This window comes from Pogoniulus pusillus, chromosome 18, assembly GCF_015220805.1.
Source record: "Pogoniulus pusillus isolate bPogPus1 chromosome 18, bPogPus1.pri, whole genome shotgun sequence".
NCBI lineage: Eukaryota > Metazoa > Chordata > Aves > Piciformes > Lybiidae > Pogoniulus > Pogoniulus pusillus.
In genome coordinates, this window is record NC_087281.1 from 24,932,726 (window position 1) to 24,951,145 (window position 18,420).

General features: G+C 40.5%; 1 protein-coding gene across 4 annotated transcripts in view; it reads right to left on the reverse strand.

The window, feature by feature from the left end:
• Window positions 1–202: 202 nt before the first annotated feature.
• Window positions 203–18,420, reverse strand: part of BTBD9 (BTB domain containing 9) — a 113,831-nt gene continuing 95,613 nt past the window's right edge. For 2 of the 4 annotated variants that reach the window (XM_064158848.1, XM_064158845.1), the window contains 3 exons: window positions 13,266–13,344; window positions 9,733–9,759; window positions 7,267–9,050 (listed from right to left, as the gene is read on the reverse strand). In XM_064158848.1, coding sequence (XP_064014918.1) covers window positions 8,856–9,050; window positions 9,733–9,759; window positions 13,266–13,344 — 301 coding nt within the window. In that variant the 3' untranslated portion in view covers window positions 7,267–8,855. Of the gene's footprint in view, window positions 5,686–6,066; window positions 9,051–9,732; window positions 9,760–13,265; window positions 13,345–18,420 lie in introns of those variants that run through there. The other 2 variants (XR_010305620.1, XM_064158847.1) reach the window with 2 other exon arrangements.

An 18,420-nucleotide genomic window follows, 5' to 3' on the forward strand; every position in this document is an offset into this window, starting at 1 on the left:
TGTGAAAAGCACCAGTGTTTTCTATGTTGATACAAAAATTCATTGATGATGATAACATTAATCTCCTTGCCCTGGTGGGAGATGAGTCCAGTTTTGCCAAAACTCTCTCTTTTATTTGCACATGCAATGTATGAGCAGCAGCAGGCAGGTGTTTTTTGTTTGTTTGGGTGGTTTGTTTTTAAATCAAGCTACAGACAAGCAGTTAAACACAAAAGATAACTTTATTTCTCAAATCATATCCCTCTCACTCTTGAAAAGGTGCATTTCTAATTCTCACTACTTTAAATATAGTCTATATTTTCCTGTGAAGTTAAATATTTTAAAGAAAAGTCCCCAAAGACATAAATAGAAAGCACAACAGTTTAGCTTTATTATTGGCTTTGAGCATTGTCTGGTCCTGCATCCACTCTGGTGAGTTTTGCAGCTCTTTGAAACTCTCAAAGAAATCCAAAGCCAGCCTTCTTTGCTCTCCTGAACACCCTACTTATCAGCTGCTAATACAAACTGTTAATACAATGCTAGAGCATGCACAGAATAGCTTACAGCAATTTAATAATACTATAGCTTTCATTACAAATACACACTTTGTTACTAAGGATATAAACACGCTGCTGCTGCTCACAGAAAATTCCTTGTTACAAAATGCTCATTTGATGATGTGCATGTCTGCTGGCGAAAAGGATATTAGCACTAACAAGGTTTGCTGAGTTGTTCAATGGATAACTTACAAAACCAGACAATTCCCAAAGTCATTGATTGGATCACTGCAGCACAATCTGCAACTATCATTCTACCTGAAACGAGTTAGCACTAAGGGCTGGCAATGTGTATAAAATGGTACCAGGGTCACCGGAAAATGCCATGTGGGTTTATTCTCTAATGCAGTAGCATGCCTCCTGCTAACAGCCAGGAATAGAGGTCTGACAACACCATTTTTATGATGGTGGTTGTCACAGTAAAAGAGGGGTGACACTAGTCCAGTGCAGGCAGTACCATATTCCTTCAAAGAGCTGAGATCAGAAATGCGAAGCACTTCCCATATCAGAAGTTGCACTCCAGAAGAGTTATGCTGGAAAGAGGTATCAGTATGAGCCTGAATGGCTCCCAGTTACCCATCTCACTTGAAGCACTGTTACTGAAAAAGCCACTGGGGTCTGGCAGGCTGATTTCACTACATATCCATGCACTTAAAGAACACTCAAAGCCCATGACAAAGCCTGGAAACTTAAGCTGAAAAGTCATACCTGTTCACAATAAGTTCTGAGGTAGTTTAGAACCACTCTTTGTTTAGGAAGTATGAGAAAGGAGGAAAGAGATTTAAAGCACAAAACTTGCAAAATACAATGATAAGTGACAGAGATGGGAAGTGTACCCACACGGGTTGGCTTTAAGCCACTGTGTGTCAAGAAAGAGAAGCATTGACAGAAATGGAGGAAGTCCATTTAAAGCTTAACTTCTCTTTAGCCTGGCTCCTTATATTTAATTTATGCTCTTTGAAGGAACAACATTACCATCCACTTCAGAAAGAAAACCAATGATAATAATGAAATTGAGCAAAGCAGAAAGGAAAGAAAAGTCTCCAAGATACTGGACAAGGTTAATAGCCATGGGCACCAAATTGAGAAATAATGTTATACTTCTCAAAACGAGTGTTGGGTGCCATGTTTAAATCTCCAAGCAGCTGCAATGGCTTCACACAGAAATGCTCAAGAGTTACACACTTGATCCAGGTTCACTTTTGATGATGCAGTTTATTTAGAAAGCAACAGTTACGTACAACTAAAACACTGAGCAACACACGACTTTCAAACAGGGAGAGTTATCTGGTACATCCCAGTTAGAAATAGTTAGGTTTCTATTTAAACTGAACTTAGAAAAGCCTGCACACAGCCTGATCTGCTGCTTAAGTCAATGGAAACCCTCTTGCCCATTTTTCACTTAACAAAATGAAAATATTAGGGAAGCACAAGCATTTCCCATCAGGACAGACAGACAAATTCCATTGTTCCTCACTAGCACTTGATGGTCTAGTGGCAGTTGCCATTAATTCTGACTTCAGTGAACGGGGATGAAGAGATTTCATTCAGCATATGACAAATTAAAAAGAAGTGTCACAGTTTGGAGGAAGGTTCCAGGAAAAGCCACAGCAACGGTGGCAGGATGCTAGATAGTGAGGAGAAGATGTGACGGAGTGTGGGAAGCATGTAGGAAGACTTGTAAGAGAAATCACGTTGCCCTTCCCATACAAACCACTAGAGCCTTGCTCCTTACATTCTCTTCCTCTTTCCTTCAGTGTTCACATTCAGATGATTCCTTAGCAAAATTCCCTGCACTAAAATGCCAGAAGGCATTCCAAACAGTCACTTCAGCTCCAGTCACACGTGCATTTTCTGATCCCTGCATGCACAGCTGCACACGTGTAACTAGATGCCGACCTTCTCTCTACACTGCTACTTGCAACTTCAGCTCTTTGGTTTTAATCTAATCAGCTGAGTCTCATGAACTTCACACAGAAACATTCGCCCAAAGTATTCATCTCTCAGAATGAGTAAATGATGCAGTTCCTGAAATCCTCCAACACCAACGCTCCTGTTATTAAAGGTGGCAGAAACAAACTTACAGAAGGACCCAAATAGGATCCTGGCCTGCAGAAAGCAGAAGAAACCTGCCCCTGTTCTCCAGCTATCAACCTGCTGTGATTGTTTCAAAAGCAGTTTCTTGGCCTGACAAAGCTCTATGAAAAATTCCTCCATAGAATTCCACTATTTTTAGCAGCTGAAAATAACTAAAATACCCAACAAATAGCCACAGAAGACACCAAAAACAACCATTCTGTGTCCTGACTATGCTTCCAATACACAACCTAAAATTCTTAGGTAAAAACAAAAACTTCTTCACATCTTCTGCTAAACACTTTTATTGGATTCTAGGTATAAACCACCACTCACTGGTGACTGTAGCTCACAAGTAGACACAACTGATAGGTGATGTAGGCCAAAAAGGACATGAAGGAAATGAGTGACTTTTGGTTAGTTCCCTGCTTCCTCTACAGAGAGAAGCCACAGCAGCTATTACATACTGGAATCACAGGGCAGAGTTTCAGACACACAAACCCTGAGCAGTGATACCACCCAGGGGACTTGATAGAATCATAAAGTTGCTTTGGTTGGAAAAGACCTCTAAGGTCACTGAATCCAAACACTGACCTAACACCACTATGGACATTAAACCACATCCTGAAGTGCCATGTTCACATGTTTCTTGAACACCTCCAGGGATGGACTTCATCACATCCCTAGGAAACTGAGTCCAACGCCTGACCACTCTCAAAAAAACGTTTCCTAACATCCAATCTACACCTCCCCTGGCACAATCTCATGCCTTTTCCTCTCATCCTACCAGGGGATACTAGAGAGAAGAGGCCAATCCTCACCTCACTACAACCTCCTTTCATGTAGTTATAGAGAGCAATGTGGTCTCCCCTCAGCCTCCTCTGCTCCAGACTAAACGATCCTAGCTCCCTCAGCCACTTCTCATACGATCTGTTTTCTTTGCTCCCCTTCTCTGAATACACGCCAGCAACTCAACATCCTTCTTGCAGTGAGGGCTTCAAAATTGAACACAGTATTTCGAGGTGCAGCCCGACCAGTGCTGACTACAGGGGCACAATCACTTCCCATTTCAGGAGTCACCAGGTAAGGTATAATGGCAAGAGTGTGTGGAGCCAATTCCCCATTTTTTCCACCCCCTGTAGCTACTGTAGTAATTAAACACCAAAAGCATCACAGAACAGGTATGCAGACAGAGTCACTGGTAGCTGGTCTGTTGGTAAGGGACAGATACCTGCCCTTTCCTTGTATTACACTCTAGCTTTTAATAGGGGCTTCAGGTTCTGTCATGGAATATGGGTGGGATTTTGACACTACCTCAGCCAAAGCTTTGCAATGAAAGCTTGTGAAAGGCCAAAGAAGGGTCTGCAGGCTTTTATGCACTGTTAACAAGTCATCTGAAGTCTCACTCTTTAAATGCTGCAAGCCATAGTACACAAGGCAGCCAAGACGTGTTCTTTGGACTCCACCGCTGTCTTCGAAATGAGCTATGAACTTTCATAGATTTCACTACAACTAAATTGGAAATACTTAATGATGGGGCAAAACCCAGCTCAGGAACTGCTCATTTTGATTAGACATTCGTACTTTCAAAGCAACCAGAGTTAAGAACAATTAGCATCCTGCCACACCACAGCAACAGCATTCCACACCTCTCTGCAAAGATTTTTTTTTCAGTTGCCAGGCTTTAGCACTTCCTCTAAATTGAAGTAAAATTATTAGCTATTAGTTCAACTTTCTATTTGTATTTAGGTACTCAAAATAATCAACTCAGGACTTTGTTTTTTATGTATCCTGAACAAAGCTTTGTGAAGCTTCTCTATATATCTGAGTTAACTAGCACAACTTAGAACAACAAAAATCAGTTCAGGGTGACAAAGCTGGTGAGGGGTCTAAAGGACAACTACCTGATAGGAGATTGTAGAGAGGTGAGGATCAGTCTGTTCTCCCTAGGAATAAGCAACAGGACAAGAGGAAACAACCTTAAGTTGTGCCAATGAGGATTAGATTGGACATCAGGGAAAGTTTCTTCACCAGAAAGGATTGTAAAGCACTGGAGCAATCTGCTCACGGAGGTGGTGCAATCACCATCCCTGGAGGCATTTAAAAGCTGTGCAGATGTGGTGTTGAGGAACATCATTTAGAGGTGACTTGTCAGTGCTGGGTTAATGGTTGGACTTGATGATCTTAAAGGTCTCTTCCAAACAAACTCTATGATTTTATGAACTAAGGATTCTAACCTAAAGACACCATTAACTATGAGACGAGGACTGGATCAAAGTCTCAAGCATATTATGTGATCTACAAATTATACTTTTGAAGGTTTAGTTCTCTGGCAACCAATATCATGACATACAAAGCTAAATAGTCACTCTTAAATACATTAACTCTTACTAGCTTTGATTTTTTGTTGACTACTCTAGCCACAACAACAAAATTACCAACTCATCCACTTGTCCACCTGACAGTATGTTTACACCTGTCAAAACACAAGCCAGTTAATACTTCCATAGAGAAATGCAACGCATAGCATGTCTACTTTCTGTGAAATCACACCTAAGTTCTTACTGCTCATTGTCTCCGAGCAGGCATCACTGTATTACCAGAACTACTAATGCACAGCAATCAGACAAGAATGGCATTAACCTTGTCTTCTAATTTGCACGCTGACTCTAGATGTACAAAACATTGCTGAGTGGAAGCTGGCATGCATTTGGCTGGAAAAGAGTTTATTTAGATTTCTTTTCTCCTTCCTATCTACATCCTTACAGATACCCTTTTCACAGGAACCAACTCTCATCAAGCCAGATACAAAACTGAAACCTCTCTACTTTAATGCTACCATTAGTAAAGACAAATTAAACAAGTTTGAATTTTTCAGCAATACTGAGAAACACTGTGCGCTATCATGAGCTGTCATAGTAAACAAGAAAAACTCATTTTCATGGGGAAAATACAAAGAAATGGAGCTAGAAGGGAGAAAAGATGCAATGAAGAACATTGGATTACATTAATTAAGCAGACTTTAGAAAGAGCTTTGTTGAGCTCCCTGAGTTAAGCCCAAGACTGAATTCACCTATGGGGGAAAAAAAAAAAAAAAAAAAAAGAGAGAGAGAAGTTAGGTCTGAGGACCTTAAAGATACTGAATATAAAAATGACAGCTCAAAAGTGACGATGCATTGCTCCATTATGCAGACATCTAACAGCAGGTCTATTTTACAGTTTCCAACAAGAAAGAATAACTTGGTCAGTTCTACTCTCCCTCTGTTGTAAATAAAATATGAGTAAGTGGTAACACACTTCTGAAAAATAATTGTGTTCCATCACTCTGATAAACCCTTCTATTAAGCTCTAAAGGCACAACATACTCCCACTGAGAGACAAAAAAAATCAGAGGGATATACAGGAAATTGGCAGCCAATAAACACAGACAATAATTAGAAAGGGGAACACTCACACCAAAATGCAAATCACTCTGTAGCACTTTCCTTTGTCACTAGTAGTATGTTGCTGAGGCCATATTTGCCACACATGGCATCATGTGTGGTTTTGGTGGGTAGCACTATAAGACCAGCATTCAGGTCCCTTAAACATTTCACCAGTATTTCTTTGTATAAAAGTAAAGGTTTCCAGTAGAAAATGTGGAGTTGTAGCACGGCTTCTCTCAAAAGGTTGGGACCTCCATGATCACAGTGGAATCATCTTAGTTCCAGGTTCTGTGAGTAACTAGAATGGAAGAAAACAAAGACTGCAAGAAAGGTCATGTGTGACTAAGAGTCAGCCTAATACTAAAACTTTTCATTAGCCTGTAGTGACCATGCAAAGTCGCTTCTTGTTCTGACTGATTTTCAGATGTGGGGAACTGGGGGCTCTATAGAAACGGATAGTTTTTGCTTTGGGAATCTCTCACATACCTTCTTTCAGATTCTTGGCAGAGAATGTCATGGGAAATAAGGAGACATTTCTGTTCGAGAGTGAGCCACAGAGCAAGATCACAAAGATTTGCAGTAGGTTCTAGTCTATGAGATTTCCCTGTACAAAAATTAACTGTGCACACCAAAGATTACAAAATGAACACCTTGTTCTTTCTCTGGAAGCCCAGACTCATTTTTTAGAACCTCCTCTGCAATGGTGCCTACTAATGACTAAAAGCTAGGGAGTTACGCCCTTGGTTTAGCCACAGTTTGAGAAAAGCAAACCTGTTTGATCAAACTGCAAATACCACCACCACAGAAGGGCACATCTACCAAAGGAAGATGTGCTCTATGCATCTCAGTACTTAATCCATGGATTACAACCACAATAGGAAAGTCTTCTGGGTTTACTTTTTAAAGGAAAGAAAAGAGAAACAATATTCACCTTTTGTATCTATGCTTAGACAAGAGCTGTGGCCCTGGTAGCTGGTCTTGATTCATGCCCACGAAGGCTGTTAAGCCATAAGGTAATCAGCATCCCAGGCTAGGTGTTGTCCAAGCATGAGCAGTATCCTGTCTCAGAACCCCAGAACGAGGTACATATTACAAGCTGTACAGAATGCGATGGGCATGCATCTTCACCAAGAGATAGTCACAAGTCAGAAGACAGCAGTGGAAAGGGAGGGGGCTGTATGGGTATGTCAGAACTCAACTGAAATTTGGCAATGAAAAATACTATAATATTATTGATAAAGCCTAATAAATTTTATTTGAAACAAGAGAAAGGAAGCTTTTATGCTTTGAAATTTCTACTGATCCATTGCTACCTCTCATTATATTTCTTCCTGTTTTTATCACGACCAGTATCCAAAAGGGAAACTCTTTCAAATTAATAAGATGATAAATTAACATACTATTTGCTACATTGATATAACTCATTTTATCACTGCAATTATGCAAAGGAAAAACGCATTTATCCTGCACTAGCTTTGTTTTCTTCTGACACAGCTATCTGTCACCATGGGAAATTCCAAGTTCATAAAACTGAATAGCTGACATTTCCAGTATTACCTGTCTTGTGAGGAGCAAGCACCATCCTAATCCATTTTGCCAATTACATCAGCATTTGTCTTAATACAAAATTGCTTTATCACATCCTGAGAGACCAACATGGAGCTCTTCCTAAAAGTCACGTCCATAGGGCAAGTAAGAAACTGCAACATGATGAGTGTGGAAACACTCAGAATAAGCAAAGCAGCAGGCAATGTGACACAGACAGAGAGAGATGGGTAGTGAGTTCCATGACTGTGAAGTAAAAGCCAAATCTTTTACAGCACGCTGTAAATGCACCATATGTTATGAAGACTATGAAAAAAGTGTATGCACACATAGCCCTGGAGATTCTGCCTCCAGACTGGAAAACTTCTTTTTTTTTTCCTTGGGAAAAAAGAACAATCTGCAAATTCTTTCACTATTTGTCAGCAACTGGCTGCTGTTCCACTTTTCTAAACCAAACATTTCTGATGATCTCTTGCAAGCTTTCTTAGAAATACAGGTGAATTTTAAGTAACCATCTTCAGGAGTGAGAAATATATTTTGCTTCCAGATGGATGCTTGATTTAGGAATTTCCTTTTTGAGTATAACAAATGACAATTTTGTACCTTGAAAAGACAAATAAGGTCAAGATTAATATAGCATCCATTAACTGTTTAGTTGACATCATGAAGGCTTTTCTTGTCATCCCACTGATGAATGAGGGAATTTGCATCTCAGCAGGTAAATAGGTTTGATGTTTCCTAAACTACTGCACAGCACTTGCCACAAGCAAAACCAAAAGATAAAGTGGAGTCCAGAGTTGAAACAAGTCAGAAAAGAGATGAGTAGTTACAAAGGAATACCAGTGAAGAATAACTTCAAAGAACAACATATATTCTGGACCAGTGTGCTCCATAAGCATTTTCCTTGCTAACGGAAGCCTTCAGGGAACAAATACTTATTTCCTATGGCTTCCATTCTGCTGGAGTCATTTTAGATTTCCACTGCAGCTCTGCCTTTTATTTCCTTCTGTTCTTGTTGCCTCGGTTAGATTAGAGAGGTAGGGCGTTAATGGGGTACTTGATGAAGACTGAACGCCTATTTTTTCACCCCTTGGAGACCAGCCTGATTTGAACAAATTGATGAAAGTGAAGCAGTCTTTTCCATGGGAAAAGCCTTTTCCATTTCAGCATTTCCAGATTCCAGCCATGGTCCCCTTTGTTCACAACGAACGAAAAGGTGCCAGCACAAGAAGGTTCTGAATAATCTCATATAGTTATCAGCTCTCAGTCTCCTTTATGGTTGGTGAGTATGTGAGCGTGAGGTGGATCCAGGAGAGGAATGCAGGGAACTAGTGCTTGCAGCTCGAACAGGCCGAGAAACAAGCTGCTGTCCACCAGTTCCCAACTCTGCTGTCGCCACTTCCTTACTATTTTCATCCTTGTGGGTACTATTTTGTGCTGGGCACTCAAAATGCACACAGTGAAACACCTGGAGAGAGCAAAAAAATGGAGATAAAGCAAAACAACTAAACACTGACAAAAGCATGATCAAAGTAAGATGAAGTCTATATGGAAGTATGCAGGCCAGATCAGTGCCAAAGTACTTAGTCAAATTAGAATGTTTCACCATGAGGTTAAAAGCATCTGCCCATGGGCCATAAATGTTAATACAAGTGGAGCAAAAGGCAGCCCTGAAATTATACCAACCTTTACTTATGGAACTAAAAACAAGGAAGATGGTTCCAAAGTGAAAGAGATTTGTAAATGACTTTTCTCTTTGCCAAGTAGGCTAAATATCTACTACATGCTATCAGATGACAACAACAATTACAGTAACTGTCTTAAACATATCTTACAATCTAATTACTTCCTCAAAAGTTCATACACACTAGAAATGAAATTTAAATCATTACCAGTATGATTCTATTTCAAGATTGCCCTCTGCTGTAATAGCAATGGTAGCTCTACAGACATATCCTGGAGTATGTAGAAAGGCATTCAGAGTGTCCAAGGAGGCTGCTGCTTCATCAGATGAAATATTCCATTTCAAACAGTGATAATTTTCTGATGTTTCAGACAATACCTGGGGCCACTGTACAGGTGTCTGTATCTTAGAGTAAGAGGACCATCTCTTTAAGCATTTTTTCCAAATTATTTTCTACTTTACTTACTCTTACTTCTACTTGTTCTTGAAGTGCCTGGGAGGAGAAGGGGGAGGAACTCTTTAAAATTGTTGCAAAACTTCTTTCCACATGATTTCTCATTACTACAAACTGCACAGCTTTGCCACATACTAAAGAAATAAATATTTTGTCATACCAATTTAAAGTTTGCTACTTTTTCATGCATTGCGGTTTTACAGCTAAAGCTTGATGAGTACAAAAAACTTAATTTTAAACAGTAATTGATTTAAAATTATTGTTTAAAATTAAATTTGTATGCTTTCGTGACACTTTCTATCATTCCTCTTGCAAGCAGATCACGTCTTTAAAGTTTTTCTCACAAACAAAGGTCATTTTTTATCATCTCAGCTGCCCTTTCCCAGACACTTTCAAGGTGATGTGGGCAAAATCAAGTACCATATACGAGACATGGGCATACTGGATACTCCTACGAGACTACAGGAGATTGTACTTTCTTTTAGTTTGATTTAGAAAATCCTATTGCTCTTTTTGACCATCCCTGCTCAATCGCGCACTGAGCAGACATCGGCAAGGACACGACATGTCTGCCATAGCCCTGGGTCTTTTCTGAGGAGCTGGCTACTTAATTCAAATTCTGACAGCATACATTCAATAAATTAAAAAAAACCACAGTGCCTGGGTTTTCTTTATCCCCATTATATTTCCTTCTGTCTCTCCATGTAAGGCTTTCTGCTGGTGTTCACAGATACCTAGCAACGCCGTGTTTGCATCCCTATAGGTACCCACCTAAAGATGCGTTGCTATGTCTTTATACATAAACACAGGAACAGGTTACAGCTCTACATCCATACCCACACGTAGACACATGTGCACAAAATGGGTTTTCTCTGCATTTCCTCTGGCAACTTCCTTCCTAAAGCTGAACTGATTTCTACAGTGGCATCAATTCTCTCCATCTGTTACAGCTCTTGGGAAGCAAACTTCTGCACTCAGAACTTCTTGACAAACTGCTTTTCTACTTGTCCCACTCCCATGTTGTTAAAATAACAGCTATTGTCAGTTTTGCAGCTCCACCTATCAGCATCAGGACTCAGGCCTGATGATCTTAGAAGCCTTTTCCAACATTAATAATTCTATGATGTGCTGAAATCACATTTACCTCACCAGTGCACCTCTGTAGAAGCTGCTTTCCCCGAAAGGCAGCACAGTCTAATTGATGGGACGGAGGTCTCCCCATCAGCAGGTTCTGTACTTTCTCCTGCATTCTACAGCCATGGAGTTTCTCAGGTGAAAATTCACCTCCATAGCGATGCACGCTTTTTAGAATGTAGTATGGGTATCACTGAAATTAATCCCAGTATAAAGTCTGAGGTACCCAATTCTTCACTTTTAATTTGGATTTCTACCAATTCTTCCATACTAAATTTTTAAATGCTCCACTTGGCACCTGTCACAAGCCTATGAATTGACATTATTTGCAGTTACTCTGCCACTCCATCACATAGAGAATACAACTTGTGAAAGAAGCAGGGGACAGAGAAGTACAACTGAGGTTGTGTGCTTCCTCTAGTATTGGAATGATGTATTTCAGAACAGTAATGCTAAAGCCACCAGTCCTGCAGGTGTTCCTCTCACAGGGCAGGGATGACAGTGCAGCATCATTCTCTGACCAATGGCATGTTAGACTTCTCATGGGTATTTTAGGAAACACCTGACATATGAAGCAGGAGGGCCAAGTGCGTCTACACTGCTTAAACAATTTGTAACATAAGCAACTAGGTGCCCTTTCCAGGCCAGTAATACTGCAGACTATTAACAAGATCAAACTTACACAGCTGAAGTATCAGGTGGCCTGTCTCACAAATTATGAAAAGCACTAAGGAAATGAAGCCTTTTCTGTGTAAAAGCAGGATGTCTGGATGCTTAAGAACACAAAAAGTTATGCATTGTATCATGTTTGAACATACCAAAAAGTATTCAAATGCCAGGTCAAAAAATCTGTGAGCATCCTGTCTCAAAACTTGGAAAACATGGCACAGGCAAAGTTGTGTTTCAAAGATTAAATCACTCACAAAATACAGTAACTGGATAGGATGTTTTTTCCAATTCCAAAAAGTAGCCTCTCCCTTTTGAAAGCACATATTGTACTTCAAAGTTCAAAGGTGCATGTTGGTAGAACAAGTAGGGAGCATTTTTGTACCTGCTACAGTAAAACTTCTTGATGAGAATATGCTCATTAGGATCTTTTGTTTAAGACACAGGATACTTTGACGTGAAATACGACCAGCTGTGAAAAAACACCTCCAGAAATTCCTCGTGTTCTTACTGAAGAGACTAGCCTGACTCCAGGCAAACCAAGATTTGGGTTGCACTGTTATTGTTTCAACTGAAATATGCAAAGTACCTTGCTGTCTTCTTTGGAATATATTAGAATCTGTGGACAAAACATGTGCATGCTGACAATGTTCCTCCTCCACACTTTAGGAAAAACACCTTAAAAAATAAATTAACGATAGGTGAAAATTTTAAAGTCAAAAGAGGAAAAGACCTTGCACACCAGCACATGTTTATAGTTCCACTGTAACTTCAATTTGCACACACTGGCCTTCACTGTAGTTATGCAGTGCTTCATGTGAATAACTACCCAGGATGCTGAATTCTTTGGAAAGGATACCTAAGACTGAACTGTGAACTGCAAGAGGCAGCTCCTCATGAAGTGCGAAAGTACAATGTTTTGTGGTGATCTACATGTGTGGGACATAGACATGCAGGCACACACACAGAAACAGCAGCTTTTGGTGCTTCTTTTAATCTGACCATATAAAGGCCTGATCTCACAAAGACTTAGACAAATTCTGAGATTCATGTATTGTAAATTGTTGCATCAATGGCAACTGTTAAATCTGGACTTCATCTGAGACAATACACAACATTGACAAAAGACAGAAGCACAAGTAAACAAAAAGAGGATGACAATGCACTTGTGTCTGTTAGAGCAAAATACATTTTTTCTTTGTAAAATGAACTGAAAAATCTTGGTTCGGCCACTACTGGTTAACTGATCTACCAGATAGGAAAACTAATCTTAATGCAAGTAAGATTTTCTTGTGAAGAATGAGATTTTCCATATGTTTTATTTATTAATAAAGATAATATAATGGTGATAAAACCAAGTAATCAGAGATCATATACACTTCTCTAGTGCACTAAAATGGTGTTTACTTATCAAAAGAATGATTAATTTAAACCCAAATTCAATAGGAATGTTTGATGGCATCATGAAAAGACCAACACCAGAAACACTTTACTGTGCTTAGCCTGTAAAACCCCTCACATATCCCCCAGACTGGCAACAGCCCTTCAGTGCTGTAGGGAAGATGGTAACACAGTTCATGGATAGGCAAACGAGAAGAACATTCATTCTTATCTTGCTAGACTGCCAGAGCAAAGGAAATGAAGCAAGTACATTTTAGAAGGCATTATCAGTTGCAGTGGAAGATATGAAAAGCAGCACTGTTGCACAGTCATGAAGAATAGAGGTTTTCTTAAAAGTTCCTTACCTCATTAGCTGTGTTGTGAGTTCCAACTATTCTGATAAAAGATGCAGGCTGTTTATCAAAGGTGATTGTTTGCCAGGATCTGGAAAAAGAAAAAGCCAGGCAGCACACAAATACTTACATGGTCATGACAGCTCACAGCAAAGCATACAGAGTGAAAGCATGCACTACTATCACTTACTAGGACACTTACTAGAAAAAGCCTTTGTCATCATCTGCATTTCCAGCTCCTTGTTCATTTTTAAGTGCCTTGACTTTGCTCAGGTGCTTTCACACATACCTGATACTACTATACTCTCTATGCTCGAGCAGAACTCATACTTCTGCTGAGGTTAGGAAAATGTTAAAATCAAAAAAGGCTGAATCGAAGGCTAAAATCCTTGAATAATATTGATCGTATTAGATACAGGATGAGGTAAAAGGAAATGCATTGATCTGCTAACTACTCATGAGAAATCAACAGAGCCTGGTTAAAGAAAACTGCAGCCCTAGGGAAAAAAAAACCACCCAAAACCTCAAATAAACTCCTCCCACCCACTCTAAATGGAGCAATGGAAGCAGAGGAGCGAAGCTTCCCTTGTGTTGGCCAAAATCCTTCCAGTAAATTACGAGTTAAGAAGTATTCGCAGGGCAGGTTCTGGGGATTTCCCCACCCTAACAGAAGCAGTGAGAACAACAGACCAGCTCCCCAGGCTGGAGTGCAGCTTTTGGGCTAGACTGAGAATGCCAGAGGTGTATTCAGACCACTATAATCTTCCTTCCTCAATCATATCTTCTGATGTAGGTGGGGCGCAACATCTCAAATTGCCTAATGAGCAGTAGGCAAAGGACCCCAATGCCTGCCATACCTTGGTGCATGCAGAACACATTGACATTAAAATTGAAGAAACAAAGCACTTTTATCATTGCTGTCCGGTTAGGTTTGCTCGAAGAAGATTATGAGCCCAACCAAGACCTGATTTTAAGTAGTTTAGTGGTACTGCTGTATGAAGTAATGGATGCAATTAGAGTTACTCATCATAACAGAAAGGTGCACTCTGTGCGGTCTTCAGAAGTACAGTAGTTTTCTAATGGTTTATTCACATCCCTCATGTGGCTATGTCTTTCTCTTAAAGCTCAGGCTGTTCCTTCAAACTCAAGATATGAGAATGCACTGTCTCAAGATCTGACAGACCGCAGTGACTTAAAGGTTGTTTAAGAACAACCTTTGCTTTCTTAGCCTGTAAGGCAGAGTTTGTGTTCTGTGACAAGCAAATAGGTTAATTAGGGATCACAGAACAGCATACAAACAAGCCTGCATTTATGGTACTTCTGAGCATAGTCAAACACACACCACGAGAGCTCACTGCAGACTTTCCCAAGGTAGCAGTAATGTCACTGTCCATTGTATGGGGTGAGAGCATGGAAACCAATACATCATTGTGGGAATACAGATGAAGAATAAAACAGATACTAAGACAGGTTAAGCAAAAGGCCTCTGAAGAGACGTTTGACAAACTTTTAGGTCAGCTCCTTCAGGAAGATTCTAAATTCTTCTACTTCACACTGCCTTACAAGTCCTTACTTTCTGCCACAAGGCTGTTATTAGGATTAGATTCTAATTATCCTTTTAATTATATTAAAACATGATAGAAAATAGTAAAAACAAAACAACACAACAACAACCAAAAATAAATCTTGAGGATGTGAGACCTGAAAGGAGATTGGGTTTTCAAGAAGTGTGGTCCAATTGTGTCCATTTTATTCCTTTTCCATTGGGAAAAAAAAAGCCAAATTCATAGACAACTCCTAGCAGAGTTCTCAAAATTCAAGAGTATTTTTACAAAATAGTTTCTACTTGCTGAGATAGTAAGAAAATTAGGTCTCTTTTTTATTCCCTTATCAAGAAGGGGAAAAAAAGTAAAAATCAATCCAAGTGGATTTGGAAAACTTCACTTTTTAAATAAGTAAAGCCAAACCTGCTTCACTAAAATGTGGTAGCTGTAACAGTGTATCTGAGAACATCAATATATACAGAGCAGTATCTCTCAGCACAGGTATAATTATGCAGCACAGAGATAATTTATGCATTGTAACTATATCCATATGGGAAGAGAGATTACTGACAGGATATTATCAAAGCACATCTGTCCTCTTTTTGCGTTTTCTGCTGATATAACAAATGCACTAAGACTTCTATTTATGTACGAAGCCATAACCATTGTTCAGTGGTATTCCTTGCTTAAACTGGAGACATCACAGGTAAGACTTTTTAATCTGTTTTTCCTTCCAGTTATCTCTTCTGGCACTACTACAATAAACTCAGTTTCTCCGCAGGAATCTCATTTACAAATGGTTTTGTAGTCACACCACTTGTGTGGCCATACCATGTGCAAGTGCTTGTTTTATACTGTCCTCTAAAGAGATGGTCCTTACAAGACTCTCCGCCAAACTCCACACATAGCTCTGGTATCGATTCATACAGAAGTCACTGTGTTCCAGGAACAGCAGCATTAAGATACACCAAAAGCACCTGGTTTGTGGTCTGGGATTAGATATTACTGTGTCACAGACACCATTTCTTCACTTTACTCCCCACGTGCCAAGCAAACAGAGCTCTCAAGCTTGTGGCCGCACTTTCATGTACTTTACACAGGACACAGTCATAGAGAAACTCTCAGTACCTGCTGCTCCCATAAACTGACATGATTGTCTTTGCACTTTATGTATCTCTTCACTGCTTTTTAGTGTACCTGGAACAAATTGATTTTTCAGGGTTTAGCTTTTCTTTTGAATATCCAGGAAGTGTTGATCTTTGATTCTTCCCCCTCTTTCACAGCTGTCTTGCTGGTTGATTCATTCAGATTTGCTGCTCAATCTGCATCACTTTCACAACAGAAATAATCACTGTCTCAAGATGAGTTCCACATCTCTAAGAGAAGACTTGGGACTTGCAGCCTACTCAGATTTTTACCAGGGTCCTCAAGATGAAGTGCAGCACTCTAAGTTGTTTGGCTAGCAAAGGTCCCCTAATAGCACAGCTCCCCTTTTCAATAGAAATTACCCTTGTTACAGTCCTGTGGTGTTTTATTTAACACTCTACATCTCACCTCAGCCACCAGACTTCTGACTCTCTTGTTCTGCCTGACTCCCCTACCGAGATGCAGTAATTGATGATTAGCATTCCAAAGGCACGCTTGCATCCTGTGAGCCTGTCATATTTAATTACATTTTAACTATATTCATCTTCTATAATAGCCTGAACATAATTTAGATAATTATCTTTTGCTCTCTTATTCTCTGACTCTGCCTGTCTCACTTAGAGCTTCTTGCAATGAAAATCACTTTCTTGCTCAAACATATAAACAGACTCTTGGGCCAAGTGCTTTCATCTCTCCAACAGCAACAGCTGTCACTGGAAGCTCAGTAGCTTTGTGCATACCACAGTCTCTCCACCATGTTCTATTCAGACAAAGAAGAAAGTCATTAGAAACTCCTCCACTTTTATATTTCTTCCTGTCTTTTTTTTATTGGCCTACTGCAAGAAGAATGCAGGCAGTACTGATGTCCAGGTAAATGATAACAATGGCTTGCTACTGCTTAAGCTATGTATAGCTCCAAAATAGCAATTTACCCCTGAAAGAATGTAATGGCTTTTGTCAGCATTTGGAATTCTTGCCTAGTTATTTCTATGAAAAGCTGCTATCTTTCTAAAGATTTGTAACATATAATAGGATATAAATAGTGATCCTTACCCGTTCTTTCCTTCTCTTCCAGAAAGAGCAAATTAAGAAAGAAGTGGAAGAAGCTTACCCTTTTATTGAGGTTTTCTAATGAGCCACTGCCACTATAGAATACTACCACACTGTGAGATCAACTGATTGTAACTGAATCCAAGCTAAGACCGAAGATGTAAGACCAAAGAGAATGCAGTTACATGTAACTAACATTCATCAGGGTATAATAATCATACCACATCATGGCTTACTTTGGGCTAAGCAGTACCTTGTGCGCGTGCGCACATCGTGTCTCCTTATTTTCCAGCATGTCAGGCAACCTACTTTTCTATTCCTCACACCAAGAAAATCACTTCCCAGAAAGTGTCATTTGCCAAGCAAGCAATCTCCGTTTTGCCTTCTAATGCTCTCTCCTGTAGTGGGTTTGCATGGCAAGGTGGTGGTGGGCACTACAGGAGTGGCGTCTGTGAGAAGCTAGATGCTTCCCCTATACCTCACAAGGCCAACGTTAGCCAGGTCCAAGACAAACAGACGCTGGCCTAGGCCAAGCCAGCCAGCGACAGCACCTCTGTGGTAACAGGTTAAAGAAGGGTAAAGAAGTTACTGCACAACAGCAACTGTAGCCAGAGAGAGGAGCGGGGAAAGGCCAGAGAAACAACTGTGCAGACAGCAAGGAGGAGAGAGAGGAGAGACTGCCTTGCAGCCCATGCTGAGGCAGCATGCTGTCTTACTGCAGCCCGTGGAGGTTAAGGATGGAGCAGATACCCATCTGCAACCCATGGAGAACCCCAGTGGTAGCCTGAAGGAGGCTCTGATCCCATAGGAAACCTGTGCTGGAGCAGGTCCTGGATGAATCTGCAGATGCATGGAGAGAGGAGCCTGTACTGCAGCAGGTTTGCTGGCAGGGTTTGTAAACCCACACTGGAGCACTCTGTTCCTGAAGGACTGCACTCCATGATAAGGATCCCATGCTGGAGCACGGGAAGAGTGTAAGGAGTCCTTTCCCTGAGGAGGAAGTCATGGGAGAGACAACGTGTGGTGGACTGACTGCAACCCCCATTCCCTGTCCTCGAGTCACTGAAGGGGAGGCAGAGAAATCAGGACGGAGCCTGGGAAGAAGGGAGGGGTCGGGAGAGGAGTTTTTCAAAGATTTGATTGTATTTCTCCTTGCCTACTCTGATACAACTGATAACGAAGCAAGCTAACTTGCCCAAGTCGAGTCTGTCTTGTCTGTGACAGTAATTGCTTGTGATATCCCTGTCCTTTTCTTGACCCACAAGCCATTTGTTACATTTTCTCTTCCCGGTCCTGCTGGGGAGGAGAACGAGAGCAGCTTCCATGGGCATCTGGCATCCAGCCAGGGTCAACCCACCACATCTGCATATGTCTTGTGATGAAACACTTACTTGGGGATGTGGACTTCCTCGCTGTGACTGTATCTG